Below are 27,945 nucleotides of genomic sequence, written 5' to 3' on the forward strand. Positions count from 1 at the left end.
ACCAAGATTCTAGGTCATGTCAACATTCAGAGGAGGCGGCCCCACACCACAGAAATAAAGAGAAAACAGTGCCCTCTTCTCTGCAAAGACAAAATGCACCTCTGTTGAAGGAGCTGCTAAACCACAGGCAGCCTCTCCAGCACTCCCTTCTGAAAATTTCTCATTTTTAAAAAGACCCCTCCCATAAATGTCCCCACTGTGAGGACTGTGGAGTTGTTCTCCGACACCCTAAAAAAAAAAAAAATGACTCCCATAGGTCCTGAGCTATGAAAATGATGTCGTGTCTTTTTCTTGTGGTCTTTGAGGTCCGGTCCCCCCCCCCCCATTACCACTTATTGTGGTTTCACTATTTGTTGGAAGCTGCCAGAGCGGCTTAGCCCCACGGACACCGCTTTTCAGTAATAGCTCAGTGACAGGTGTCATACGTAGCCCTGGTTTCCAGGCTAAAAAGGAAAACCCCAGAGGCAGAACCAGAAGAGGTGCTTGCTGATTGTCCCTGGTCTGTTTTCTTAATAACCCTTGAATTCTTGCTCCTGTTCTATTGCACTGCCATGGCCAAGAGACCTTAAACACCTGTCATGTTTGACTGATTTATTAGCTCAATTAACCTTGCAACTGGGGCAGCTTGAAGAGAACCTGCACAGCCCCCCCCCCCCCCCGGAGTGTAAATGCACAGTCATGAACACATGCACATTTAACCTGCTTAAAGCTCCAGCACCTGCCTGTGGTCTCCCAGAAGTCAAAAAGAGAGCTCAACTCCTCCCCTTAAGGTCTTCCAAGCAGGTCGCCCTCTCAGATACCTGTTAAGCAGACACAACGACAAGGAAGAGGGAGTAGAGGCCTAATCGTTTATTGGCAGAGGTGAAATGGGGGCACCTGCCAATCACCGGACTGCCTCCGCCTCTGCAGCAGACATCCGGTTAATACTGGAAATCCCTGGGCAGGAAGAGCCACTTAGCAGGAAGACCCTCCACATCGAAGAGAAACGAGGCGGTAGGGCACCCGGGCTCTGGTGTGGAATGCAAAGTACGGTCACCCACTGGGCTGGATCAAGATGCTTGGGTGCCGAAAGGTCAGTCTTTGGCACAGGGGTGAAAGCCATTGTGTGTCAAACGGCCAGGCCATCCTGCGAGCCTCCTCAGCCAGCGGACACATGCACACAGAAAAACCCTCCTCTCCCCCTGCCCGCCTTTTCTGGGCCAGGCTGAGGAGGAGCTGAGTGCTGTATCCCCTCCTCCTTCTGCTCCTCACAGTGCGATCTTGGTATTTCGGAAGCTTGAGTTATCCCTGAAAGACAGAGGAGGGAAGGCGGTTAGCAAATGTATTCTGTCCAAGAAAAGCGGCTGCAGTTTGGTCCATGATGCTCAGGGGAAATTTAGTAGTCAAACATGTTCAAGTTGTGTCGTCCCCCATCCCCCCGCTGCAGCAAAAACAAAAAAAGGTTGCTGAGTGAACAAGTACAGGGCATGAATTTTGGCCACAGGTAGGCCCAGGAAATCCAATAATAAAAATAATTATAAACAGGCATCCTGAGACCCTGTCTATCACAAGGAACTGCATTGCTTGAGATATCCCCCAACTCTTCACTGATGGGAAGAGTGCCTCCCATGCACATAAAGACAAAAAGTGAATAGAGCAGCTTGTGACCCGTAGTATCAGCAGAACTGCAGGTAGGTGGATCAAGGAAGAAAAATTGGATTCTGAACATCCCTTCCTTCAATTTAATGGTTGGTGCTGTTAGCCACATGCATCCAATATGATTCAATTCCCTATCAAAGTGTACATTATCCTCCCAACTGCATTTCCAACACAACCCCACTCCCCCCGCAACCGTTTCTGGTTCTGTTCAAAACGTTGCCCCCTGAACAGGTCATAGCTCCCCTAACAACAGTAAAGGGGGTGGCCTGTGTGTTTGAGAAAGGCGAGCCTAAGAATCTGATCTGGGAAGACGCAGCTCTGCTAGATCAGGGGAGGGAAAATGAGATGACTCAGAAGTGGAAGGGGAGCTAAAATATCTCCCCACTAGCAGCCACGTAGGATGCCACAAAAAGCCTGGAATGGGCTTGGTAAGATGCTCAGGGAGCAAACTCCATTGGGCAAGCCGACCCAGACGGGGACAAGGGCGACTGGAGAAACCCACAGGGGGGAAATACAGGATTGGCCTGGCCTGCAAAACTATTGCAAGGCTGTCAAAAGCAAGGCAGAGTGAGAAGATATGGAGGACCTGGGACAAGAGGCAAAAGTAAATGCGCCAGGTCCTTCAGGCGCAACCTTGCACCATGCTTGATAAACAGGTGCATGTGAAGGGGGCCTCTGAACATAACACTCTTGCTGCTCTGCAGGCCACACTGCAGAGTGGTGAGGAATGCACATCTCCTCCCCAGGAACCAGCGGGGCTCAGCCACTGTCCGTCAGGGCAGCAAGCTCACATCTGCCTGTGGAAGGAGACACAAATTTCCACCTCTTGTGTTTGTGCTTTGTGACACTTGGCTTAGACTGTGTAAAATGTTTGCAGGACTGGGGGGCCCTCGCTCTGCTCCCTGCTCTAACAGCTGGCATCCACCCAACACAAGCAAGTGGGAGACGTACCTCTCAGCCTCACAAGGCCTCCCCCCTCTGGCACAGCGACCTTTGCAAACAGGCAAAGGGGCTGTCTGGAAGTGGGCAGCTAACACACGGCCATTAGAGAACCCGGTTTCCACTATTAGCGTAGGCTCATGAAGAGCTGATATTACTGAGTGGAAGACTGACCACAGCAGATGCAGGGAACCTTTGGCCCTCCAGATGTTGCTCAACTACAACTCCCATCAGCCCTAGCAAGCATGACAATGGCCAGGGGTGAAGGGAGTTGGGCAGGTTGCTTTTCATTCTTCTCCTTTAAATTTCCCCAGAAACACCCCCCCCCCAAATTACATTATGAAAACTTGTATTCTTGTACACACAATACAACCTATAACAGTACACATCTCTCCTACACATCCTTATTAAGTGATCCACAAGTTATTTCAAACCTTTGGAACTGGTCTTTAGTTTTACTGGAGAACAAACTAAAGCTCCACCGTTCTCCCGCAAAGGTGTCGTTGTGCTTTGTTTCTCTCGCCAGCCTTAATTAGTGAGATAATTTTTCCATAAGGGCTATACGCCACACACTATTGTACCAAGCATTCAAGTTCGTGCCTCTTACATCCTTTCAGGATGTGGCTATAACCATATGAGAGAAATCCGATTTATCCACCAAGTCCTGATTCTCATTTAAAAACAGACTCCGTAATGGGATGATGGGAGTTGTAGAGCTGAGCGACAACTGGAAGGCCAAAGTTCCCCCACACCTTGTCTACAGGTAACGTTGACAAAGGTCTGTTTTGCTTCTTTTTTCCCCCTTGGAGACCAGAACTGGCTTCACGTAGGTCAGCCAAGGTGAGCAACACTTTGTGGTCTGCTCTGCAAGGCTGCTGTGGAGCAGCGTTAAGAATCGCAGCAAATCTTGTTGACAGAGAAAGGCCAATGGTTTGTCCCGGCAGTGGGACAAGGGAGCTGCCCAGGCTGAGAGTGACCAAGAGTCTCTGCTGGGGAGGGAGAGAGGGAAGGGAAGGGGGGGCTCTGGCTGAGAGGTGCATCTCGCAATCGTGTAAGAAGAAATATGAGGCCCTACCCTGGGTGTGTGAGAGAGGGAGGAAGAGCTCCCGTTCAGCGGCCGCCGCTGTTCACCAGCCCATGAAACTCCTCCCAGGCCCTGGCAAGCCAGAGGGGGTGGGGGGACGAAAATGGGAAGGGGGGGAGGAAGAGAAGGGGATAAAACAACGGTGACAACACACACACACACACAGAGGAGAGGAAAAGAAAAGAAAACGAGCACTTCAAACCAAAGGCTTTAACTCTGAACAAGAGCAAAAGAGCAATCGTGTGCAGTTTTAAAGTGCTTGCCCGGAAGGCGCAAAGCAGGCTCCTAACAAGGGAAGCCGATTTGAAAATGCAGCCCAGGGATCTCAGGGGGTCAGAAGGCAGGTCAGGAGCTCTTCACCGTGTGCCCCAGCCCCACAACGCCCGAGTAGGCGGCATTTGCTCCCATTTTCCCCTGGCCTCACCCACTCCTCCCCTCCCTCTGTTGGAAGCGAGATTGGGGGGGGGGGCCTCTTGGGACAAAGATCCGTGCTGTTTTTAATCTTCTGTTTCTCTGTAAAGTTCCACACATACCGAATACAGCGCAAATAATGGTATTCAGAGACACAAAGAAGTACATAGAGCTGCCTTGTATGGATACAGACCATTAATCCATCCAGCCCCTTGTTTTCTGTCTGGGAGCGGCTCCCCACAGATTTCTGGGATGTGTGCCTCTCTTTCCCAGCCCTGATAGCTCTGATCGCTAGAGGGGGCAGGGTTTGAACCCAGGACCTCCAACAAGCAGCCCTGTGCTATTGAGCCATGGTCCCTCTCCACCAACTTTCACTGAGCCACCTGGCAATTGGTCTGGCTGGCTCACAAGTGGAGAACCTCTTTCCAGCGGAGGGCCGCTTTCTCTTCTAGGCAACTTTCCAGGGGCCACATGCCAGTGGGGGCCAGCAGGGCCAGAGGCAAAAGTGGGGGCAGCAACACGTGTTAATTTGCTCACACTCCCCTTCCTCTCCCCTATCCAGGCACATCTAGTGGCCAGATCAAAGGAAGTAATAGCACTGCTCTATTCTGCCTTGGGCTGACGACACCTGGAATACTGGGCAACCCAGTTTAAGAAAGATATTGACAAGCTGGAAGGTGTACAGAGGAGGGAGACCATGGTGATCAAAGGCCTGGAAACCAATGGTTGAAGGAATTGGGTATGTTTAGCCTGGAAAAAATGAGACAGAGAGGAGGCATGATAGCCCTCTTCAAATATCTGAAGAGCTGTCCCATGGAAGATGGAGAAAGCTTGTTTTCTCCTGCTCTGGAAGGTAGGACTCGAACCAATTGCTTCAAGTTACAAGAAAGGAGATTCAGACTAAACATCAGGAAGAACTTTCTGAAAGAGCTGTTCAGCAATGGAACAGACTCCCTCAGAAAGTGATGGACTCTCCTTCCTTGGAGGTTTCTAAGCAGAGGTTGGGTGACCATCTGCCCTGGATGCTTTAGCTGAGATTCCTACATTGCAGGGGATTGGACTAGGTCTCTCCCGATTCTATTATTCCAAGACAAGAATCCTTATCAGAGATCAAGGGCACATTACAGCCAGGCAGAAGCATTAACAGAGACTATAAAGCAGAGCAGGGGAGAGATGCAGGCCAGGTAGAGTCCTGGTGGTCACATACAAGAGTCCTGGATGCCCACATGCAATTGAGGTTGCCCAACACTAATCTAGCTCAATATGGTCTGTTTACTGACCACCACCACCTCTCAGTGCTACATGAGGTCCTTAACTGGAGATGCCAGGGAGGCAGCATAAAGCATGGATGCAAAGCATGTGCTCCTCTACTGAGCTACGCTCCTCTCTTCCTACCCTATGGTCCATGGGTTCGAACCCCACGTTGGGCTAAAGATTCCTGGGTTTCAGGGGGCTTGACTAGATGACCCCAATGGTCACTTCCGCTCTACTATTCAACAATTCTGTACAGGCCTTGCCACACTCACCTTATTTCCAATAGTTCTTCACCCTGCCCCACTTTTCCAGGATATATAAGAAACCGCATCTCATTGTCACGGAGCAATTGAACACCTAGTCTAGCATGGTCAACAGAGGCCTCAAAATCCAAAGGCTCCAGCTGGGTGATCTCTGAACCCCTAAAACCTGAAGCCCTTTAACTGGGAGGGAGACTCCCCAGCAAGCTGATATCTAGCTTTCGCTGCCTAAAACCTCACACACACCCCGAAAACATGGGAGAGCTTACAAGCGATGAAATTTCTCCACTACACTCAGGCCTGAGAAGAACCCTGGGCAATGCATCATGCTGCATGCTGAACACAAGTCCGTTAATAGAGCCATTTTTTGATTGGAAAGCGGAAGCCAATTGTTGCCAGTCACGTCCTGCCTTAAATCTGCTTAGCTAATGACACCCACAATAAACATAAAAGTGCGATCACTATCTGCAGCAAAAGTGCTTTCAGATAAATCTCGGGGAATGGGCCTAATGTTGCCTCCTCTGGCGCTATTTTTCTCACTGATGGGCCAAGTGAGCAGGAATTGGGGGCGGGGGGGCCTGCTTGCTTTGCGGAGTCAGACAAATGGAGGCGGAATTGGGAGAGAAGACGATTACCTTAACGACTGCCCCTTCGCGTGGCTTTCTGCTGCCAGAAATACCCTCTTCTCTGAAACTCTTCTAAAGCGACACAGCTTTCATAATCTCTACACCCCTTCACTGGTTTCTCCCCTGTAACGCTACTTTTCAGGCTGGAGCGCAAGCTTTACCGAGTCACGACACATTGGTTCACCTAGCTCAAAAATATCTGCACTGGCTGATGGTGGTTTTCCAGGGTTGGGCTTCAAGCCAAACTACAGATTTTATCCAAACCCCTCGCTCCTAGATCTCAACAGATCTGCTGCCTCACAACTTGCCAGCAATCCCACCTAGGAGTCACCAGTGTTGCTCCCCATGACCAAAAGAGGTGCAGACTTTGTCATCACGATCTGTCTACATCACACGGTTTTTCTCAATCACAACCCTTACTTCTGTTGCTTTGAGATTTGCCTGGAGAACCCCAGAGGCTTAGAATCATAGAGTTGGAATAGACCACAAGGGCCATCAAGTCCAACCCCCTGCCAAGCAGGAAACAGGCTTGTGTGGGGTGAGTTCCTTCTATCAAATGGCAGACCCTTCTCCCAAGTCTGCTTTCCTTCCATATAAGATGAGCGTGGGATGAGCGTGTTCCTAGTAATCCTGCAGCCAGAATCCCAGGGAGTGTCTTTAGGAGGGGGAATGTTTCTGTGGGACCAAGGGAGAAGCTGCCACGGGGGCCATTTAATGCCTTGCTGTGAAAGGGCTCAATTAAGAAGCATTGCTGACTCAAGCTGGCGCAACTTCAGTCAGTTCGCTTCTCCCCTGCCTGCCCCACGAGCTGGCCTTTCCTGTCCCTCTGGCTCCATGCAATGTGGACGGGAAAGAGATCAATCCCGCTGCCCCACAGGACCACTTTGGTGCAGAAGCAAAATCCCCAGCCCTGCTGCCACACTCAGGAGCAACTGGAACGGGTCCTTTTGTCAGAGCCTCCTGGAGACAAAGAAGGGATTTGCGCTGCAGGGAGGACCGAGAGTGCAAAGCGATTCCAGAGCTTAGACACTTCTGACTCCTGGGGCTGAACTCTCTTCGAGCTGAAAGTGGTGTGAGAGAAGGGAGGTGGGAGCCGTCAGTTTAAAGCTGTTAGGCCCAGCCTGAGAAGCCCTGCAATGGCCACCAAGAGCAAACTGGGGCCAGAGAAGCATTTCTAAGTTTCTCATGGGGGGCAGAGGGCTGGGAGGAAAGAGGGCATGGAGGGATGGCGACCACTGACTTGGAACAGAGGTGGGGAAGTGGTGGCCTTCCAGCTGTTATTGGATTCCAACGCCCATCGCTGGCCATGGAAGGTGAGGCTGATGGGAGATGAAGTCCGAAACCATCAAGATCAGTGGCTCCCAAAGTGGGCAGCACTTCTTGGTGTAACGTGAACAATGGGTTAAATTGCACAGCGCTTGGTCTGACATCCCCCATGACCGGATGTTTGGAGATAAGGTGTCAGGTGCACTGGGTTGCCATAGCAACATCACCGAGGTCAAGTGTATGGCTTGTTGAGCCATGCACCCTCCCCACTGGTTCAGGAACGCAGAGACGAGTCCAATAGTCTCTAGGGTGTTGCTTTTGTTATGTCCTGGCAGGTCCATATTCCGAAGTCCTGTCCTGTTTGCTGTTCAGGGTCTGACTCTGAATATGCAAGAGTTAGGGGAAGAGGCTGTGGGTTTGACACAGCAACATTAGCTAGCATGGTGAGTTTTTGTGGCCCTGTGATATGTATCTTGACTTCAAAGCCCTGAAGAACTGTAAATATTAGACAGTAATGTTTAGCTTTGTCTTGCACCAGAAGACAATAAACACTTTGTTGCTTTGAGCTGTGCGGGAGAGGAGTTTTTCCCTTAACCGGGAACTCTGGAAGAAGCTACTCTGATGGGAGCAGGAAATCTCTGAAGACTCTGCTGGGGCTCCCCATACTCAGCTGAGGCGTCACATGGCTCGAGTTGTGGTGAACAGCCAATTGACTTCCACCAACAGTACCACCCTGTGAGGAGCCACAAAGAGGCAAGCGGATGGAAACGGGGCGCAGAAGGTGCAAATGACGATCACTGGAACTCGCTCATGAATTTTGTAGATATAATTAAACTAAATAGGTTTAACTGGATTTTGAATAGACGTGCAATTAATTGCCCATTTCGAATTTTACTGTGATGTTACCTTCCTTAGCGGGTTGTGAAAACTGCTCATCCAAGTAAGGCTTTTTTATAGGGTAGGGGGGCATTGGAGAGGTATTTATGGAACCAAGGGGGCAGGGACCCAAAAGGTTTTTGGGCATGCTACCCCAGGCTTGGGAAGTGCCACATGACTTGTTTCTGTGGTTCTGGAAGAGAGCCTTGCACCCTCATAGAATCATAGAATCATAGAGTTGGAAGAGACCACAAGGGCCATCGAGTCCAACCCCCTGCCAAGCAGGAAACACCATCAGAGCACTCCTGACATATGGTTGTCAAGCCTCTGCTTAAAGACCTCCAAAGTAGGAGACTCCACCACACTCCTTGGCAGCAAATTCCACTGTCGAACAGCTCTTACTGTCAGGAAGTTCTTCCTAATGTTTAGGTGGAATCTTCTTTCTTGTAGTTTGGATCCATTGCTCCGTGTCCGCTTCTCTGGAGCAGCAGAAAACAACCTTTCTCCCTCCTCTATGTGACATCCTTTTATATATTTGAACATGGCTATCATATCACCCCTTAACCTCCTCTTCTCCAGGCTAAACATGCCCAGCTCCCTTAGCCGTTCCTCATAAGGCATCGTTTCCAGGCCTTTGACCATTTTGGTTGCCCTCCTCTGGACACGTTCCAGTTTGTCAGTGTCCTTCTTGAATTGTGGTGCCCAGAACTGGACACAGTACTCCAGGTGTGGTCTGACCAGAGCAGAATACAGTGGCACTATTACTTCCCTTGATCTAGATGCTATACTCCTATTGATGCAGCCCAGAATTGCATTGGCTTTTTTAGCTGCCGCGTCACACTGTTGGCTCATGTCAAGTTTGTGGTCAACCAAGACTCCTAGATCCTTTTCACATGTACTGCTCTCAAGCCAGGTGTCCCCCATCTTGTATTTGTGCCTCTCATTTTTTTTGCCCAAGTGCAATACTTTACATTTCTCCCTGTTAAAATTCATTTTGTTTGTTTTTGCCCAGTTCTCTAATCTGTCAAAAACAAATGATTGTGGCAAGGGGTCTGTTTCTTCCACAGTGAGACTGCATGGTTTTGGAGGAACGCCCTTGCAAACAGGGGTTGATGGAGGCACAGGAAAGTGTGCTTGCATGAAGAGAAGACTCAGGCAGCCGCCTGCGCCAGCTTACCTCTTCATTTTGATATTCAAATCCTTTTAGTTTGTGTTTTTAATCACAAACCACCAGGGGAGCTCTAATGGCTGAAAGGCAGCCGGCATTCAGTTAACACTGTCAGTAAATGAGCAAAACAGTCAGTGGAGGGCAAACGTCTGTGGATTGCTACCTCCCGAGTCACCTTCACAACGCAAGGAAGGGTTCAGAGCTGAGCCCGCCAGAGGGGGTTATAAGCGGCAGCTCAGCTGCCCAGAGAGGAAAGGCTGTGAGACCCAGGAACTCACATTATCCCAAACTGGGCTCAGGGCATAAATAATGAAGTGATGGGAACACAAATTACCCCCCGAGCGAGCAAAGGTACCGTAAAGCAGACAGTGAAAGCTCCATTAAAGCAAAGACCAACAGGCACACTGCCTTGCTGCATGATGCATTTTCCATCAATCTGATAATAAAATTCTGGAGATTTCTCTTCCCTGCAGTGCCTGGTGAATCAGAGGCATTAAGTCCTTATATGCTGGAGTTCCAGGAAACTGATGGGGATCCGCTACTGTGCAGCGGATACTGGAAAATTTGCCTCATCTATTCTGCTGCTCTCTAAAACTCAGCTGTCACCTGTTTGTGACGAAATTCATTCCCTGTCTACCCTAGCTAGTCTGCATATGTCTATACATACATTTGTGTGAGAGAGGGGGGGGATGGAAGGAGGGAGGGACGGACTCTGGAATTACCAGTTTCACAGCTTCAAGGGGGTGCAGAATCAAAGTTCTGATTTATTTTAGAGCTGTGATTCACTGAATTTATTCTATTAGCATTGCATTTTGTTGAACTATTTTACAGTATTGTGTGTGGTGCACTGTGTGTTGGGTCTTTATTCTTAACCCCCACTATATGTGCCCCAACTTCAGTTGATTATAAGCCTGCAGAATAAGACTATGTTATCTTTTCATTATAAAAAAAAAAAAAACCAACATGCAAATTTAGCGGCATGTTTTTATAAATAAAAGCCAGCCCTAGATCAACAACTGAGCAATGGCTACTCAATGGAGAAACAAAAGCAGGTGGGTGATGGGCAGAACAGTATCAGAATCCTCCCCCCAAAAAAACCTTTTGTTCTATATTGATTGCAAAGTTAAATACCCACCCATGCAATCACAACACTCTCACATCCAGAAGTACCATCATGGACACCAGGGACTCTCGATGAAAACTGGCAACCATCTCAACATGAGATGCTCCCCACTCCCTGATTTTTCTTGTGCAACAGTCCCAACATGAATCACTTTCTCCAAAAATAAAAGGATTCCACAAACTTCCCTAGATAAGCTGCACCATCAAGAAATGACTCTGCCTCCCATCACCCCACACAAACACAATATTTCACCCAAGCCAAGGTGGGGGACCTCTGGCCTTCCTAATATTACTGGACTCCAACTCCCATTGGCCCTAACCGCTGGCCATGCCGGATGGAGCTGAGCAGAGGTAGTGTTCAATGGGTGGGTCTCACCCCAACCTGAAGCAAGCTGCACCAGCAATGCTACCACTGGTTTTCCAATGTCACTTGGGGGTTTTCATTGGGGTGGCGGAGAGGGAGAGGGAGAAACGAGGTGGAGGCAAAATAGGAGAATTACAAAGAGACAGACAGAGGGAGAAAAAGAGGGAGGGGAAAGATGGCCATATAGTAAATAACGAGAAATGGGTCCTACATTGCAGGATGCAACTACAACGCAAGTCTGAAAAGGGTCAAAGTTGCCAATCTAAATGAATCCTCCTGCACATAAACCCATTACTAATTGCCCTCTTCTCACTAGATACAAGGAGGGAAATGTTTCTTCATCTGTCCCCATATTTGAAAACCATCAAATTCCTCACCTCCTTCAAAGATCCGAAAAGAAAAGCCCCCTCCCAATAGGGAGCAGCTGCCTTGGCTCTTAGCCGCCATCTGACATGTCCTGCACAAAGTTGCCAATGACACACTGGCTTGGGATGGGCAAGTTCAAGATTCTACTACCTGGCAGCTCCATCAGGGCAGAGAGTACCTAGCTTAGGACTGGATGTGGAATTGCTCCTGCCTTCCAACCCGCTTCCTAACAACCTACAGCTCAGGCAACTTGCAAATGAAGTCTGCCAACCTCCCAGCATTAATGGATGTCAGGATGCAACCTCCACGATCAGGGACAGTATACCTTTGAGAACCGGAAGTTGAAGGACAAGTAACAGAAGGGATGGCTGTCTCCATCCCTGCTCATGAGGCAGAGGCAGCTGGTTGGACACTGTTGTAAACACAGTGCTGAATGAAAGAAACCTTTGGCCTCATCTAGCCAGGCAATTCATTCTCTCTCTCTCTCTCTCTCTCTCTCTCTCTCTCTCTCTCTCTCTCTCTCACACACACACACACACACACACACACACACTGTTGGCACCTGTCTGTCTCAAGAGACAATGGAGTGTGCCTTCCAGGGTGAAGTCAAACTGCTGTGTTAGCAGCACTGAAATGACCTCCCTGGGGCGCAATCCTGGGCAGTGTGCCTGGAGGTCCTGGCCTGCCCAGATGACAAGACCCCCCCTCTTGGCCTCACTAATGTGGCACCAGTCTGGCTGCAGGAGTTGCCGGAAGGAGGTGTACCAGATGCGACCCAACCACCTTAGGGACTCCACTCCGGATATGTGTAGAGTTTACTCCTAACCCTTTTCTCCTCCCAAAAATATCCTGCAAGGCAGCAGAGGTTTAGGATGAGTTTTCCTCCTCCTAAATGGGCTACCTTCCCAGGACAAGTTCTGTCTGCCTCTCGCTTCCCTCTACAGTATATGCAGAAACTGCCTTATTGACTGCTGGAAACACTATTGGTCTCACTCGCTCAACCCGCTGGAACCTGTCTTTGCATGCAGGGGAAGTCCCTAACTCACTGATGGGTTTGGGACCCATCGACTACCGTCGCCTGGTTTAGCCAGCCAGTCGAAGCAGTTTCCCGGGGCGCAGCCACTGTTGCATGCTGACAGCTTCTGAGAGCCACAGGTGAGAGCGGAGTGCAAGATGGGGACCAAAGGTGGACAAACTACCCCAGAAGGAGCAGGATGTGCCGCCCACCAGTGGTACTACCCCTCCTTTAACGCCCTCCTCTGGGATGGTCTTGCTTCCTTTCCTCCCTGGGATTCTGCTAGCCAGGGGGAAAGAAGCAGGTGCCCTGCTGCATCCTTGCTCACTCACTGGACCAGAAAACCCCCTTACTGCTGAGTTCTACTTCTACATTTTATTCATCTGTCCTCCCTCTTCCTTGGCTACGTTAATCTTCCAGCGTCGGCCCACGCTCCCCAACCTGCATCTTTGCTTATAGTGCACTTAAGTGAAAAGGGGTTTTCACATTTTTCACCCCCAATCTGAAAGCTCTTAAATATGCAGCGATCCTTCATCACTTTGCGGGAGAATAAAAGTCATCTTGAATAGCCTGGCCTGGTAAACTATAACGGTCTCATTTAAAATACAGCTGTCCTCTCCGTGTACTATAATCCTCTGTTCTAGTTAAAGGGCCTCTGTCACCGGGGGGCTGGGGGGGCTGGGAGGATTTAATATACAGCATTTATTATGATTAGAAATCATTTGTACAGCACAGTAAATTTACATAGCGCCTTCCTGAGAACATTTATAAATCTAATGGGTCTATAAATCCCCGTTAGTCTCTGTGTTTTATGTCTCCAGGAATGCGGTGCACTCAAATCACACCCCCTCCCCTCCTGCCACCTTGGCTTGGAAAAGGGGGAGACCCACAATCCCAGCCCACTCTACCAAGCACCTACTGGAGGGCCAAGGCTGGTTTAAGGAAACACTGGCATTCCTTGAAAGCTTACTGACAGTCAACCCACCTTCAAACTCACCACTAGTGAGCTGACTCCGCAGGGAGGTGCTAAAAGAGGCACTCTCAGTTCCTGGCCAGAATCCTACGTGAAGCAGATGAGAATCTTTCCCAGAATCCTCCAGGGAGAGGAGCCAATCTGTTGCCAGACTCCCAACTCCCATCATCCCCAATCAGCTTGACCAGTGAGTTACGAGATGACAGTCTTTGTACTTTGCAGCACCTGGAGAGGACAAGGGTGGCTGCCCCTGCTCTGGAGGATGCTGGGACCCCTGTGGCAGATGCCCAAGGGTTCCTTAGTGGACCAAGGGACACACAAGCTCCATTGGACCTCCTGTTCCCACAACTGCCACCTGGGAAGCAGAGCTTATTCCACCAGCTCTGCTGCGACACACTAGCTCCAACAGGCACCTCCTGCCCTGAACTGTGCCAGATGGTAGGAGCAACTATTCAGAAACTGGTCCTGAGCTTTGATTCCGATTTTCCTCTTCCCTCCCTGTTCCTTTTTCCTTGTGTGCTGTGCTTGTGGGTAGGTACTGCTTTGCTCCGATTGAATGCAAGCTGCCCAGGGAGCCTTTCCTGGCTGAAGAGTGAGGTACAAATGCTCTACATAAATGAACAAATGGGGTCCCTTGAAGGTGGAGAGCACTGAAGCCGGTGAGCTAGGCCACTAACTGCAGGCAGCAAGAAGGCTGTGCGTAGCCCTCAAGGCAACACGTGCCAGAACAGAAGAAGCTGTGTGAGACACCAGAAGTGTCCCAGTGCGGTGACAGCACTCACAGGACAAGGAATGGCTCCCTGCATTAACATGTGCAGACACAGAGGCAAGCCCATTACAGCCAGTGCTCCCCTCCCCCCTCGCCACACGTACTTGATGCTGTCCGTGTGGGTTTTGTATTCCATGATGGTGTTGGGGGGCAGGTTCAGCACTCGCCGGAGCGTGTCCCGTATCCGGGCCGTGGTCGCTTGGTCGCTGGCCGTCTTGTTCCATATGGAGATGATGTCCTCCTGCAGGGCGAATGCCGGGAGGTGAGCAAACGGGGATCTCCCACGCCTCAAGACGGCAAGGCTGGTCCCGCGACACCCAGAACGCGCCTTACCTGGAAGCGGACGGAGACGACCGCCCCGCAGATTTCTTCGCCCACCATGAACTGCTCTCCCAGCATTGCCAGGATGAGGTTCTCCCAACACCGAGACGCTAAGCCCTTCCGGAGACGGATGATCCACTTGCCGCCGTTCTTGTTGGCGTCATCCTGGGAAGGCGAAAAGGAAGAAAATGAGGCCAACCTCCTCACTGCCCCAAACCAGGGAGGGCTTTTCTTGCCCCAGCTGCCTCTACGAAAGCAGTCCTTGCAATCTTTTAGGCTGTACCCAGTAAAATCAGCAGGTTGGGCCGAATAAGAGCAATACGGCACCTAGGAAGAGGGGAAGGACAAGGCCTCAGACCATTTCTTTTTCCTGAACAAAATCGTATATTGAGAAAAGGGATTATTTCAATGTCATATTAGCTATGTTAATAGCGATAAAGCTTCTCTTAGACCTCCAACGACTCTATTGGCACCTGCCCTGGGATTTTAGGGTGAAGGGTGGGAAATAAAGTGGGGGGATATCACAGTTGAACAGCATGAAGATTGCAGGACTTTATTTCTGTATTCTGGCATTTTGTCTCTTCCAGCAGGCCTGTTTAATATCTGGTTTCTTTTTTGCATTTAAACCTCTTAGGTACAACTTTGAAAACAATATTTTTACTTAAATGAGGGGAGTTAAAAGTTTTAGACAAAATAGTCTTAGGAAACAGTAACTGATTTCCTAGTTTGAACGATTACCCACTAACAGCAAATAAAAAATAAACAGATGTAAGTGCAGCCCGTGAGACCTATTACAGACCCATCTGCACCCCTCAGCTCAGCTTCTGCGTCCTTTTTGTGATCTTCTCCTGTTTCCTTCCTACTGCAGCACCTGTCAGGACTCACCTCCCACATAGGTTTAATTCCTTCTTTGAAAAGGTGGAAGTCGCTGTGGCCCGTCAGGTCCCCGGGACGAACCATGTGGCTATAAAATCTCCAAAACTGCTCCACCTATATCAAGAGGAGAAGCACAGCCAAGTCAGGCAAATCTTCCAGGACCCAAGACAGGTCTTCCTTTTCAGAGTCTGGCTACAGGTGGTTGTAAGACAGCCAAGTCAGGAAAGCATGGCAGCAGCACCTCTTGTAATATTGTAAATGTCCAAGGGCAGGTCAAAAAAAGCAAACAGTGACAGGCAAGACCCCCTTCCTTATTCTAACTCCCACTCTCTGCTAAATGTCTGTCTGTCCCTTTGCACTTATTTTGCCTCCACAACATTTCCAGAGAACAGCAACCAGCCCTACCACTCCCTGACTCACTTGAGCCACTGCCTCTTTCTTGGAACTCAGGCAACACTTGAGGCAGGTGACCAAATCACAGCATCATTGTGTGGTTGCTGCTTCCATTGCAGCTCCCCACCAGCGACTGATGCTGGCTTGGCATCAGACCAACCAAATACAGGTTACATGGCAGAAGTGTGCTAAACCATTATATAAATATTAAAAACAGCTATCATATATATGCCACCTTTAGCACTCGAAGTGCTTCATATAGGTGATCTTGCCATAATCCTTACAGTCATACTGTAGAGGTAGGAGAGTTCTTATTCATATTATTTATTAAATTTGTATACCACCCTATAATCACAGGTCTCAGGTCACAGATTACAACATAAAATCACAATCACATCATGCAAACAGGGAAGGGCTGGGATTAAACAACTGGGGAATGTGTATTTATTAAGCAAAATCTGTGTGCCGCTTATTTGCAAGTGAAATCACCAAGTGCTTTACGAAGAATAGAACAGATGGCTCAGTTGGTTAGAGCATGGTGCTGATAACACCAAGGTAGCAGGTTTGATCCCAGTATGGGACAGCTGCATATTCCAGCATTGCAGGGAGTTGGACTAGATGATCCTCAGGGTCCCTTCCAACTCTACAATTCTATGATTCTATTCCAAAAGGTTTAATAAAATATACAATAAAACTGTCAATAAAAAAAATGAATGTGAAATTTCAGCCAGGGAGGTCTTGATTTCTAGTTCATTCTCTTAGCTGGGGGAAAGAACCCATAGCATAGTATAAGACTGCATGCATTGCATGCCGAAAGAAAGCCCCAACCCCAACCCCCGGTGTCCCCAGACAGAATCTGGAAGCAAGTGATGGTAAAGACTTTCCCCTGGCACTTGGGAGAACTACTGCAAGTCAAAGCAGACAATAAGGGCTAAATGGGCCAATGGCCTGAGTGCATAAGCCTCTTTTACTCACCGGCCTTAAGAGCAAGAATATGGCCTCCTTTCCCACAAGTTTGTAAAATAGTAGGAACTTGGGACCATGAAACATTTCACAGTGTTTAGCCACGGTTAAGCAACGGACCATTGACTGGTAGTATTGTGAATGACTAACTGGCCACTGGAACCCCCACCCTCATGTTGGGGGTGCAAGTTCAGGAAGAATGGGAGCAAAAGCAGTGGCAAAATGGGTGCCACTTGCAACAACAACAACAACAACAACAACAACAACAACAACAACAACAACAAACAACAACAACATGGCAAGTCCAGGGGCCTCGCAGGCACTAGTGATCATACGGGAACTTAATAGTGTCCAAGAAACTGAGGAGGAAGAAGAGAAGGAAAGCACCACTTCTCTGTTCTGCAGCAAACTGCTTCGCATCTCAGACTATTAAAAAAAAAATGCCCAAAGCTGCGGCAAATTGTAAAAGAAGTCCCCCTTGCCAGAATGGAATTCAGATACAGCTCACGTCCCTTAAAATTCCACACCTACAAAGCTTTTTGCGGTGCTATATAACATGCATTATTACATCATTTGCAGAAGGGGGTTCTGCCTTTCAAGCTTTTAGGAACTAGATGGGGAGTTACACATCTTAGGCAAATGAATAAATATGCCACCCCTGGAGATCAATTCATGGCAATAACTGCATGCCAGCGGTTCTGGAGTGCGCTGCTGCCCTCCAGTGGCCCAGACACAAGCAACTGCAGGCTTGCAGAAACTGTGCTGAATTATGCGGAGTAGAACTTGTCAGACGAGAAAGGCAATCTTCTGCATCATCTACTAGGAAGAAAGTTCCACCGAGTTCACAGAGGCTTACTCTCAAGTAAGGGTGCCAAGGACTGCTGGCTAAGGCTCAGGTTATATGCAATAGTACCAGAACTAGGTGGATGCAAGGTTCTCAGTGGGTCACTCAAACAACAGTAATGGGGAAAGGAAAACGGGTCACATGCTTACTATCAGAAAGCTCATGGCTTCGGTTCTGAACAGAGCTACTGAGAAACAAGAGGATGGTATCAGGAAGGTTGGGGAAAGCTATGCAAAAGCACAATAAATCATTAGTAATTAAAATTATTAATAATTATAATACAGTTTCTTATGGTCCCAGGGTCGGTTGCACCAATTTAAAAACACAATGTCAAGCACAGTTTTAGACAATTTACTGCCACAAGAATAGAGAGGGCCTTGTCTACCTATCTATCTGTCTATCTTAGGAAAAGACAGCCCCAAAACACGCTAAATAGGAGCACTCCTCACTGCAAAACTTTCCCACTTGTGACTTCTACTGCAATCTTCCCATTTGTTCATATACTGTAGTTCATATACTACAGTAATTCCAGCTGCTCATTATTTTTGGTTTAGGGCATTGGCTAGGCAGTCATGAAAGGGAGGTGGGGCTGGGCACAAGGGTCCCATTTGATTGGTTAAACAAGAAACCCAGAGAGGAGGGCCAGTAGAATTCTCTCCTCACCACACCTCCCTTTGGCTACAAACAATCCAGGCACCTGCACTGTCACCCAAAGAGTTTCGGCACTGCAAACCTGCTCAGCCAGCTTCTTTCCAGGGCTGAGCATATGCTGGAAGACCTGCTCCCTGCCTTGCAGGCCTTTTCCCATCTGACCTGGGAGGATGAGGACCGGACTGACTCCAGCTACAAAAGCTGAGGCTGCTGAACAGCTGCCTTTTACATCTTTATTTTAGATATTGTTGTGATTTATGCAGAAACTGTTCAGTTTGGTTTTGTCTTTTTTAATGTTTTATTTACTGTTCATGACTACTATTGTTCTGTTGTAGTTATGTGTAGTTTTTTCACGTTGTAAGCAACCTTGAGCATGCCCTGAACTGTGGAAAGGTAGCATGCAAACAGAATTATATATGTATGTCAAGATTTTAAAATGAGACACACAACCACACAAGAGAAGGCCTTCTTTCAGAACCACTCCTTGCCTTTGACACAGGGTCATGTTGGGCACTTTAGAGCAGGGGTTGTCAGCCTGGTCCCTACCAGCCAGTAGTGGGCATTTCAGGATTCTAGGTGGGCGGGAGGGGGTTCTACGGCACAAGCTGAATCCTCCTTCCATCGAGCACTGGGGGGCGGTAAGGAAATTTAGCCACCAAGAAAGATGCATTAGTGGGCGCTAGGTACAAAAAGGTTGACTACCCCTGCTTTAGAGGAAAAGGAACGCCCTTTCTCTGATGGGGCCATGAGAACAGGAAGCACCTAGGCTGAGACACAGGATGGGGGGGCATTTTGAGAAGTTGCCTGTGTGGCTGTTGAAAAAGGAGGGTGGGACCTAATATCAGATCAAGAGGCCCATAACAGCATAAGAGCTGTTCGACAGTGGAATTTGCTGCCAAGAATGGACTACATGGAATTGGCAGAAATGACTGGCAGAATCCGAGACCGGGGAGAAGAGTCGGTGAAAGAAGATTGGAAGAAATTCAAAGACTATTTACAGAAATACTGTAAAATTAATGAATGTTAGAATGATGTTGGATAGAAATTAAGTGGTTTCCAGCTGCAATGCTTTAAGAGATATGAAAAAAAGGTTTATAAATGGGTAAAAGCTTAATGGCAAGGATTTGCTGAACTAACAAATTGAAGTGGAATACAAAAAAGGGAGGTATGAGGAGGTCCGGGGAAATAAGTGTAAGAAAAATATGCAACGGAAAATTAAGGTGTTTTTAACTGTTTTTATTTTGTATTTTTTCTTGTATTTTTGCATTTTTACTGTAATATCTTAAACATTTTAATAAATATCTTATAAAAAAAGGAATTTGCTGCCAAGGAGTGTGGTGGCGTCTCCTTTGGAGTTCTTTAAGCAGAGGCTTGACAACCATATGTCAGGAGTGCTCTGATGGTGTTTCCTGCTTGGCAGGGGGTTGGACTCGATGGCCCTTGTGGTCTCTTCCAGCTCTATCATTCTATGATTCTATAAACTCCAGCATCCTGCCTCCAAAAGTGGCCAGCTAGATGTTCCTCGGAAGACTGGAGGCAACTGCTCTAACCCACATTCACAAAGCACCTGGTATCTACCACTGAAGCTCCATTTAGCTGCCATGGCTACCTAGCATAAAGAGACGCGTCCCTCATGAATTTGTCTGACCCTTTTTAAAAGCTATCTAAACCAATGCTCAATCCCTGTGGCAGTGATTTCCACAGGGTGATGAGAGATCCATACAATGTAAAACTGCACACGGTGGCTGGTTCAGAATTCCTCCGTACAAGATGCAAGGGAGCCACTGCCACTCTGAATCCCCTATCGGTCCAGCCTAACTCCAAACATGACAGTGCACACATACTCAGTGTGAACGTAAGAGATATACAAAGCTGCCCTTGGCCCCACTACCCCGATGCTGCCTGCTTGGACCGGCAGCCGCCCTCTAGGGTTTCAGAACAGGAGATTGCACCAGGGATCTTATCCATGCTGAGAATGTGCCCGATGGCTGAGCTGTGGCCCCTCCCTGTTTGCTTCTCATGTGCAGATAACACCTGCCCCCCAAGCTGCACTGAATCCAGTTAAACGAGCGACAAGACAGAAATGCAACTCACGGAGGCGAAGGTGCCAATTTGCTTGATGTTCTGTTCGTAGCTCTGAGAGCTGGTGGGCCTCCCGGGGGTCCGCCTGGAGTACCAGAAGGTGTAATTATACTGCAGGGGGTGCTCAGCCGGCCCTGGAACCACAGCCTGTGTGCGGAATTGAAACAACTCATTTGTCCTTACGCATTTCTCTAAAGAGAAGGCTGAAAGATGTTTGCAGCATTAGAAGCCTGCCTGCTCCTGCCATCACGGAGCGTGAAAGAACATTTTAGCCTCATTTTCTTCCTGAAATTCCATCTCTGCTAATAGCTTGAAACAGACCATTAGTCTGGCAGGAATTGACTATACTTCAAACGAGAGATTAGCAATCCTCAGCATGCTTGAGCTTCTCCAAGCTGGCAGAGGACGAGCCCCATGAGGGACGTTTTGTGTTTCTCAAAAGCAACTCATCAGACAAGGCCAGTTCATGAACTCCGCCTACATGCCTTTATAGGTCTCCAATTGTTAGGATAACGGATCTTAAAGGGGGCGGGCAGTGGGGGACTCCTCTGTGAGGAAATGGAGAAATCTATCCCCGTTCCAAGCAGGGAAAACAGATGGAATTGAACATTTCAAGCGAACCAAGAAAACCAAATGTCGGCAATGCATACATTAGAACCAATGTGCTCATCTTTACAGCTTTCCAGGGCCAAAACATCATCCAACTCAGCTCCCAGCTAACAAAAGGCAAGCCAGGAAAACCTGGGCTTCATCTCTCTCCCACCCCAGAAACAGCTACACTGAAATAATCCCAGGTATGAAATAGCCCAGCTCCTTCCTGCCAGGAACACAACTTTTGAACTCAGGATGGGCTGGAGTGGGAAACTCTCATTTCCTTCAAAATGCCCACTATTTTGGCTTGGGGGGAGGGGGCTTGTTTGCTGAAGGGAGCCCAGGAGGAATTCAAGGTGTCTCTAGCAGGTTTCCACCTCCCCAGCCCCCAGCCAAAAGGGATCAATGCAAATGAGGACCAGAAGACAGCATCTCTCTTTCACTGTCAATAGTATGATCAGGTTCAGCAATTTGCTAGTGAATGGAAACTGAAGAACACCACTGTTAGAGGATAATGCTACTGCAACATGTTTCCTTCGCCCCTTATAATTTGAAGGAGTTCACCAACATTCAAACCTACTTCCACCTTTTGGTCCATTTGATCATGCTAGAGTGGGATGCAATTTCTACACAAAGGTTCTTTTTAAAAGGAAGACGTTGTGCCTTCCTCAAGGCCTGCACACACCTTACGTTCCAAGCTCATGGCTGTTGTGCCAAAGGGACACAAGGCACCTTTACCTTGCAGCAATTGGAAGCCTAAGGGGTGAGTACAGACCGTTCCCTACAGGTATGGGCCTCAACCACAGCAGCTCTCTAATGCAAAGGGGAGGGCAGGAACAGATGGGCTAAACGACACAAAAAGTATTCTCAAGCCCAGAGAAGAATCTCTGCCAGAAAAGAAAAGGTATTCTATTAGGTTACATTTAATCAAAGGAACTTTGGGCAGTGGAAACCTTACAGAAAAGAACAGACCCAAAGTCCACAAATGAGTTTGCTTGAAAGGCAGGCAAGTGCCCCCTTTCCAAAGCAGAGAGGGGCACCAGTCCTGCTGCCTCTGTAACAAAAAAGCCTCTAAACCAGGGGTGGTGACCTGCAATTCACAGCTAGGAATAACCCCTTTCCTATCTCAGTGGGGGTCATCTGCTTTCACTGCTGCTGGTGAAGGCAGGAGAGAGCTGAGGAAGCACAGTCAACAGGCTGGATAGGGAGGGAAGGTGGGCAGCCACTTCTGTAGGTTCATGTGCGCTTGCGCCAGATGGAGTCAAGGAGGAGCGCAGTTCTAATATCAAATTTATCTATAATAATAATAATAATTTATTATTTGTACCCCGCCCATCTGGCTGGGTTTCCCCAGCCACTCTGGCCGGCTTCCATAGAAACCAAAAAACACTAAAATATCATACATTAAAAACTTCCCTGAACAGGGCTGCCTTAAGATGTCTTCTGAATGTCAGGTAGTTGTTTATCGTTTTGACATCTGATGGGAGGGCGTTCCACAGGGCGGGCGCCACTACCGAAAAGGCTCTCTGCCTGGTTCCCTGTAGCTTTGCTTCTCGCAATGAGGGAACCGCCAGAAGGCCCTCGGCGCTGGACCTCAGCGTCCGGGCAGAACGATGGGGGTGGAGACGCTCCTTCAGGTATACTGGGCCATCTACAGCTAAATGTCTGCCATTATTGTCAGGTAGCATGTTCTTGCAGAAAGAGGGATTATCTATTGCAAGGGACTTTGGCAAGGAGAGGATACAGACTTCCTGTAAGTGCCGCCCAAGGTTTCAGTTGGTATTAGGAGTGTTAGGAAACTTTGCCTTCATGACATGTTCCTAGCCTCAAGGAACAAATGGCAGCCATTTGCTTAGATAGGAGAACATAATGGGTTGTCCACGTGGAAAGTCATTAATGCTTTAGGGCTGAATTTGTTCCCAACTCCAGAACTGTACGGATGAATGGAATTGTTTGTTATCAGTCAATTCTGCTTTCAAGATAAACATTTTCAAATAATTCATATTTTCTTTAACAAAGGAAAGGCATGGAGACTAGGGAGGGTCTTAGTCAAAGTTAACCATAGATATTCTCTGGACACTGGAGCTATAGGCTAATGGTTCCCCCACTCCCTCAGAATCATCAACCGAACACTCCAGTCTGGTCTAGAAAGAAGAGGAAAGAACGTACCTTCCTCTTGCTGCTACTTTGGGGTTTGTCTCTATCATTTTTTTCCTTCTCACCATCTTTCTGTGTGCTGTTCTCTTCATTCTGGTCATGATCTCCACTGTCATCATCCTTCAGACTGGCAAAGAAGTAAATAAAATAATGAGTTTGAAAGCTCATGACTGCTGTTGCTTCTGTTAAAAAAAAAAGTCTCAGTGTCCTCACATCAGCAAGCAATTGAGGAAAATGTTTTTCTTTTTTTTAAAAAAAAGAGAGGTAATGATCCCACACTGCAGGTACCTGTAAACGTAATGCCATCTTGGAATAAAAGGAAGAACAAAAGACTTGCACTTCCTTTTTTTCCTGCCCTTTTTTGTATTGTCCAAAGAACTTTTGTAGCACATCCCTGGAAACCAATCCTATAGGAAACGGTTTTAAAAGTTGGATATGTTTAGCCTGCCCTATATTTGCCATCTTTTTTAAAAAAAATTAAATAAATAAATCCCTGACACCAGTTTAAAACTTATTGGGGCTAGAGACCTGTTTACACAGTTTATCAAGAAAAATAAAACATCACACACATTGATGGTCATGTGAAATGGAGTTCCTCTTGCCTTATACAGTCTCTAGCCTATCATCCAGCAAGGTCCCAGTCTCTTTCTTTCAGAGTTATTTTTCAAAGTGTTATTGTACGCCACTAGTTCACTACAAATTCAGCGCTTTCTTCTACCACATCTGCACACCCTACTACATCCCCCATGATACTTCTTTCCTGTGTCCTGATACATGCCACCATACTGGGGAAAGTATGTCAACAGTGCTAAATAATGGTCAAACAGTGGCAGTTACATCAGGTCTTAGTGGAGTATTTTCTTATAGATGAGAACTGATTGTCTGCAATAAGAAACAAGTGGGTATCTTGAGGCTGGACCCAAAGATGACAGTTGGGGGTTTGAACAGACAGGTGACTATCTCCCCCAGGTATCTCTTTGCCAGTTACATATCAGGCAGGTGCATATCAGGCAGGTACACCTGAGGTACAGTGGGGGAGAAACCCACCTCTTGATTTTTGCCTCTTAAAGACAGTGCCTGTGTCTGTTGGGAAAGTGGCAAGACTTGTGAACGTCAACAGTGAGATACAGCCCCTTTCTAAACAAATGCAAACTGTCACTCAACCACATTTTTTCTCTACCAAAGGGCAACACAGCTAAGTGACAGAAGGTGCCAGGCCCAATGCACAGCATTTCCCGGTGGGTCTAGGAAAGCTTCTTGTATGAAACCCAGGAGAGCCACCACCAGTCTGTGGGGACTGGGGTTGGGCAGAAGGCAGAATGGGATTGATTGACAGATGGTTTTCGGTAGCTCAGTAAAGGGCTCTCTCAACAAGACAGATAAATTTTTAAGAATAAAAACAAAAGGCTTCCTCTTCCCCTGTTTGGCTGTCAAAATTCCTGATCCACAGTGAATTTACACACAACTGCAAGGTGGCAGACTTTGAGATCCTTGCAATAAACCCAAGTAGTTCTCACAGGCTTGAAGACTGCCCTTGCCCTCATTCCTGAGCTCTGCCCCACATAGGAAGAGACCATACCTGCGGAAGCTCACAGGATCCAGCTGCAGGAAGGCCCTAGTTCAATCCCCAGCATCTCCAGATAAGGCAGGGAAAGGCTTCATCCTGAAGCCACTGTGCCTGCTACATCTTTTCCGCTGGACTCCAACTCCCATCATCCCATGCCACTGGGAGCCAGAGTCCAGCAACAACCTGAGGGCACCACTCCAGCTCTCCCTGCAGAGATGGCTGACTTGGAACAAGGCAAGCAGCTTCATTTTTGCTCTGGCCACTGATGACTCTCGCCCTGCAGCCTGCACTGTGCTCAGAATGCAGAGAGGCTGTGAACAGCCTCTGCTGGATCAGGCCAACACCGCATCCGGTCCAGCACCCAGGGCCAGCCCAAAGCACTTCAGCACTTAAGGCGGACCCCAAAACGGCTCCCCTACCCCAGCCAGGGAAGCAGGGGTAAGGGAAGATCTACACCGTGAACGAGGAGGGTGGGGTGGGGTGAGAGAAAGATCTACCTCGGGATCTGCTGCCGCTTCACCTTGCCTCATGCCTGTCCTCCACAGGGGCCCATTACAATGGTACCTCTGGTTACATACTTAATTCGTTCCGGAGGTCTGTTCTTAACCTGAAACTGTTCTTAACCTGGAGCACCACTTTAGCTAATGGGGCCTCCCACTGCCACTGCGCCACCACCGCACAATTTCTGTTCTCATCCTGAAGCAAAGTTCTTAACCTGAGGTACTATTTCTGGGTTAGCGGAGTCTGTAACCTGAAGCGTCTGTAACCTGAGGTACCACTGTACATGGAAACCCTCACACGGGGTCCCACCACAAGAGTGACTCTCTCCCCTCCTGAGTCTTCCAGTACCGGTAACTGCCATTCGGGACCATTCAGAGGAGCCAAATCATTGGGCTGAGATCTCTTCAGCACCACCAACCCAGTAAAAAACTAATGGGCATTGCCATTCAAAGGGTGTGTGATCTTGTGATCGACTGTGCAGGGTGGTGCTTACCTGCTCCTACCCGCCCCCCCCCCACACACAGTGGTACCTCGGGTTAAGAATTCGTTCTGGAGGTCTGTTCTTAACCTGAAACTGTTCTTAACCTGAAGCACCACTTTAGCTAATGGGGCCTCCTGCTGCTGCCGCACCGCTGGAGCACGATTTCTGTTCTCCTCCTGAAGCAAAGTTCTTAACCCGAGGTACTATTTCTGGGTTAGCGGAGTCTGTAACCTGAAGCGTCTGTAACCTGAAGCATCTGTAACCCGAGGTACCACTGTATTTTATTCAGAATGGAAGCATTCACGGCCTCCAGCTCTGAGGGCAGAGCAGCAGCCCCGTCCTCCGTGAAGGGAGACCCCAACCCCCTTTCTGCTGGCCGAGGGGGGAATTTGGGGAGGCGCAGCTTCTCCCCCCCCCCCTGCAGCCCCGGGCGCCCCACTTGCCGTCACGGAGGGCGGCCTGCCTCCCTGCCTCTCCGCCCATCTCCGGCCCCCTCCGGGAGCGCAACGGCGGTTGGGGCCGGGCCGAGGGCGACGGGGAGCCGCTTTGCACGGGGACCCCCCTCCGACTAGGCCTCAGCCGCGGCGCCTCCGACTCACGCGTCGAATTTGTTGTTCATCCTCCTCGGTGACTCTCTCGCCGCCGCCGCTTCGCCTCGCCTCCTGCCGCCCGCCCGGCTACTTCCGCTCAGCCGCCGCTTCCATAGACACGCCGCTTACGCCGCCCTCCCTTTGCTTCCGGCGGAACCTGGCTCCCCTCGGCCCACCGCTCCCGGCCGGCTTCGCTGAGGCTGGTGTGCGCGGCATCCGGTCATGTGACCGGCAAGCGGCCTTTGGGACTATGGTTTTCGAGGAGCGTCTAGGGGGTGGCGCTCTACATTTAGGCATCTCTATGGTGGAAGCGCGGACGCGGCTTTGAATCTAGAGGTAGGAAAAGGAGAGAGGAGCGCTTTTCGTTTTCCGGATGGGGCATTTCCTGGTTCACATCGAAAAGCAGTTGTTTTTTTAAAACGTCCTCAGGGAGAGAGAGAGATGAGGAATCAGTGGGAAATCTGAGGTCTTGACGTGGTGTGAGGGGGCACCAGCATATGTCACCTGAGGGTCTTCTCCATGCACCCTCTCAGAGGGAGCTGGGGAGAGCGGGGCCTTCTCAGTGGTGGCTCCCCTTTATGGAATTCACCTGTGTGTTTGTGTGTAAAACCTGTGTATTTTAGGTTGTTTTATCCTAGTTTTCAGTGTTTGTTTTCCCCCCAGTGGCTTAGGGTTTCATTTTTTAAAAAGTGACCCAGAATGCAAATACAGTGGTACCTCAGGTTACGTACTTAATTCGTTCTGGAGGTCTGTTCTTAACCTGAAACTGTTCTTAACCTGAAGCACCACTTTAGCTAATTGGGCCTCCTGCTGCTGCGCCGCCAGAGCCCGATTTCTGTTCTCATCCTGAAGCAAAGTTCTTAACCCGAGGTACTATTTCTGGGTTAGTGGAGTCTGAAGCGTATGTAACCTGAAGCTTATGTAACCCGAGGTCCCACTGTATACAATAACAATTCTGTGACAATTCCAACACCACTTTCGGCTGGTTGATGGCACTCGAAAGAGATGGACTTGCAATCGTCATAGACTATTTTCTGATGCTTGGATACCTGGCCAGTGTACACATTCATGGCAGGGGAGTGGCTAATCCATGTGCCGTCATGGCCCCTATGGCAGCAGGGCATAGCTGGTGGGCACGACCCCATGTATTGCACAATGCAGTTTTCTGACCAAACAGGCGCATCATACAAAAAATGTGTTCTGTCAAGGAAATGACTTCTTTACAGTGGAACATGAAATTAATATTCCCTATAAAGGGGTCGCAGCCTCGTAGGGAGGACCGAAACCCTCGGAAGAGCACCGTTGGTTAGGCTCCACTCCAGTCGGGAAATGACAAAGACCAACACCAGGATTCAGGAAAGCAAAGTCTGATCTTTATTGAAAGAACGGGGGGGGGGGCTGTTGCAACAGGGTCCCCCTGTCGCCCTATGAGGCTTTGCCCTCGGGTGGGAAAAATATTGCACCCGGGAAAGGGAAGTGGGAGTTGTTTTACTGCTTTTTCTCCATGACCCTGGGACCCTGGTGAGGCATCAGATCAAGGCCTTCATTTTAAAATGAGCTTAAAAAAATATATATTTGCAAATGTTTGTATGTTTTATGCCAGGCATAAAGCAGCTGGCTGGGTGCTTTGGCAGATGTTTGTCTTCCTGCTCAGAGGCCCCTCTGATCTATAGCAGTGCCTCAGGGTTGTAAAAGGAAATTACAGGCTGGGAGCAAAAGGTCATATTGACCATACAAATTACAGAATACAATCAAGCTGCAAAAACACTAATTAAGAGTTGGTAAATAGTAAAATTT

The 27,945-nt window shown here is 48.7% G+C and overlaps 1 protein-coding gene across 5 annotated transcripts; it reads right to left on the minus strand.

Moving 5' to 3' along the window:
- Positions 1–834: 834 nt before the first annotated feature.
- On the minus strand, positions 835–26,312 carry EIF4E2 (eukaryotic translation initiation factor 4E family member 2). 5 transcript variants are annotated; one of them, XM_081190672.1, is made up of 8 exons: positions 26,158–26,312; positions 23,022–23,136; positions 20,274–20,408; positions 15,338–15,442; positions 14,465–14,617; positions 14,236–14,372; positions 3,653–3,733; positions 835–1,287 (listed from the first exon to the last, which is right to left on the minus strand). In XM_081190672.1, exons 1-7 carry the CDS (start codon positions 26,175–26,177, stop codon positions 3,688–3,690), a joined length of 711 nt encoding a protein of 236 aa, XP_081046798.1. In that variant the 5' UTR covers positions 26,178–26,312; the 3' UTR covers positions 835–1,287; positions 3,653–3,687. The 5 variants fall into 5 exon arrangements, with proteins under 5 accessions (XP_081046798.1, XP_081046800.1, XP_081046801.1 ...); XM_081190674.1 differs by having other exon boundaries at positions 23,075–23,136; positions 26,158–26,295; XM_081190675.1 differs by lacking the exon at positions 20,274–20,408.
- Between the last annotated feature and the right edge of the window lie 1,633 nt (positions 26,313–27,945).

Source organism: Podarcis bocagei (assembly GCF_964188305.1).
Source record: "Podarcis bocagei genome assembly, chromosome: 4".
NCBI lineage: Eukaryota > Metazoa > Chordata > Lepidosauria > Squamata > Lacertidae > Podarcis > Podarcis bocagei.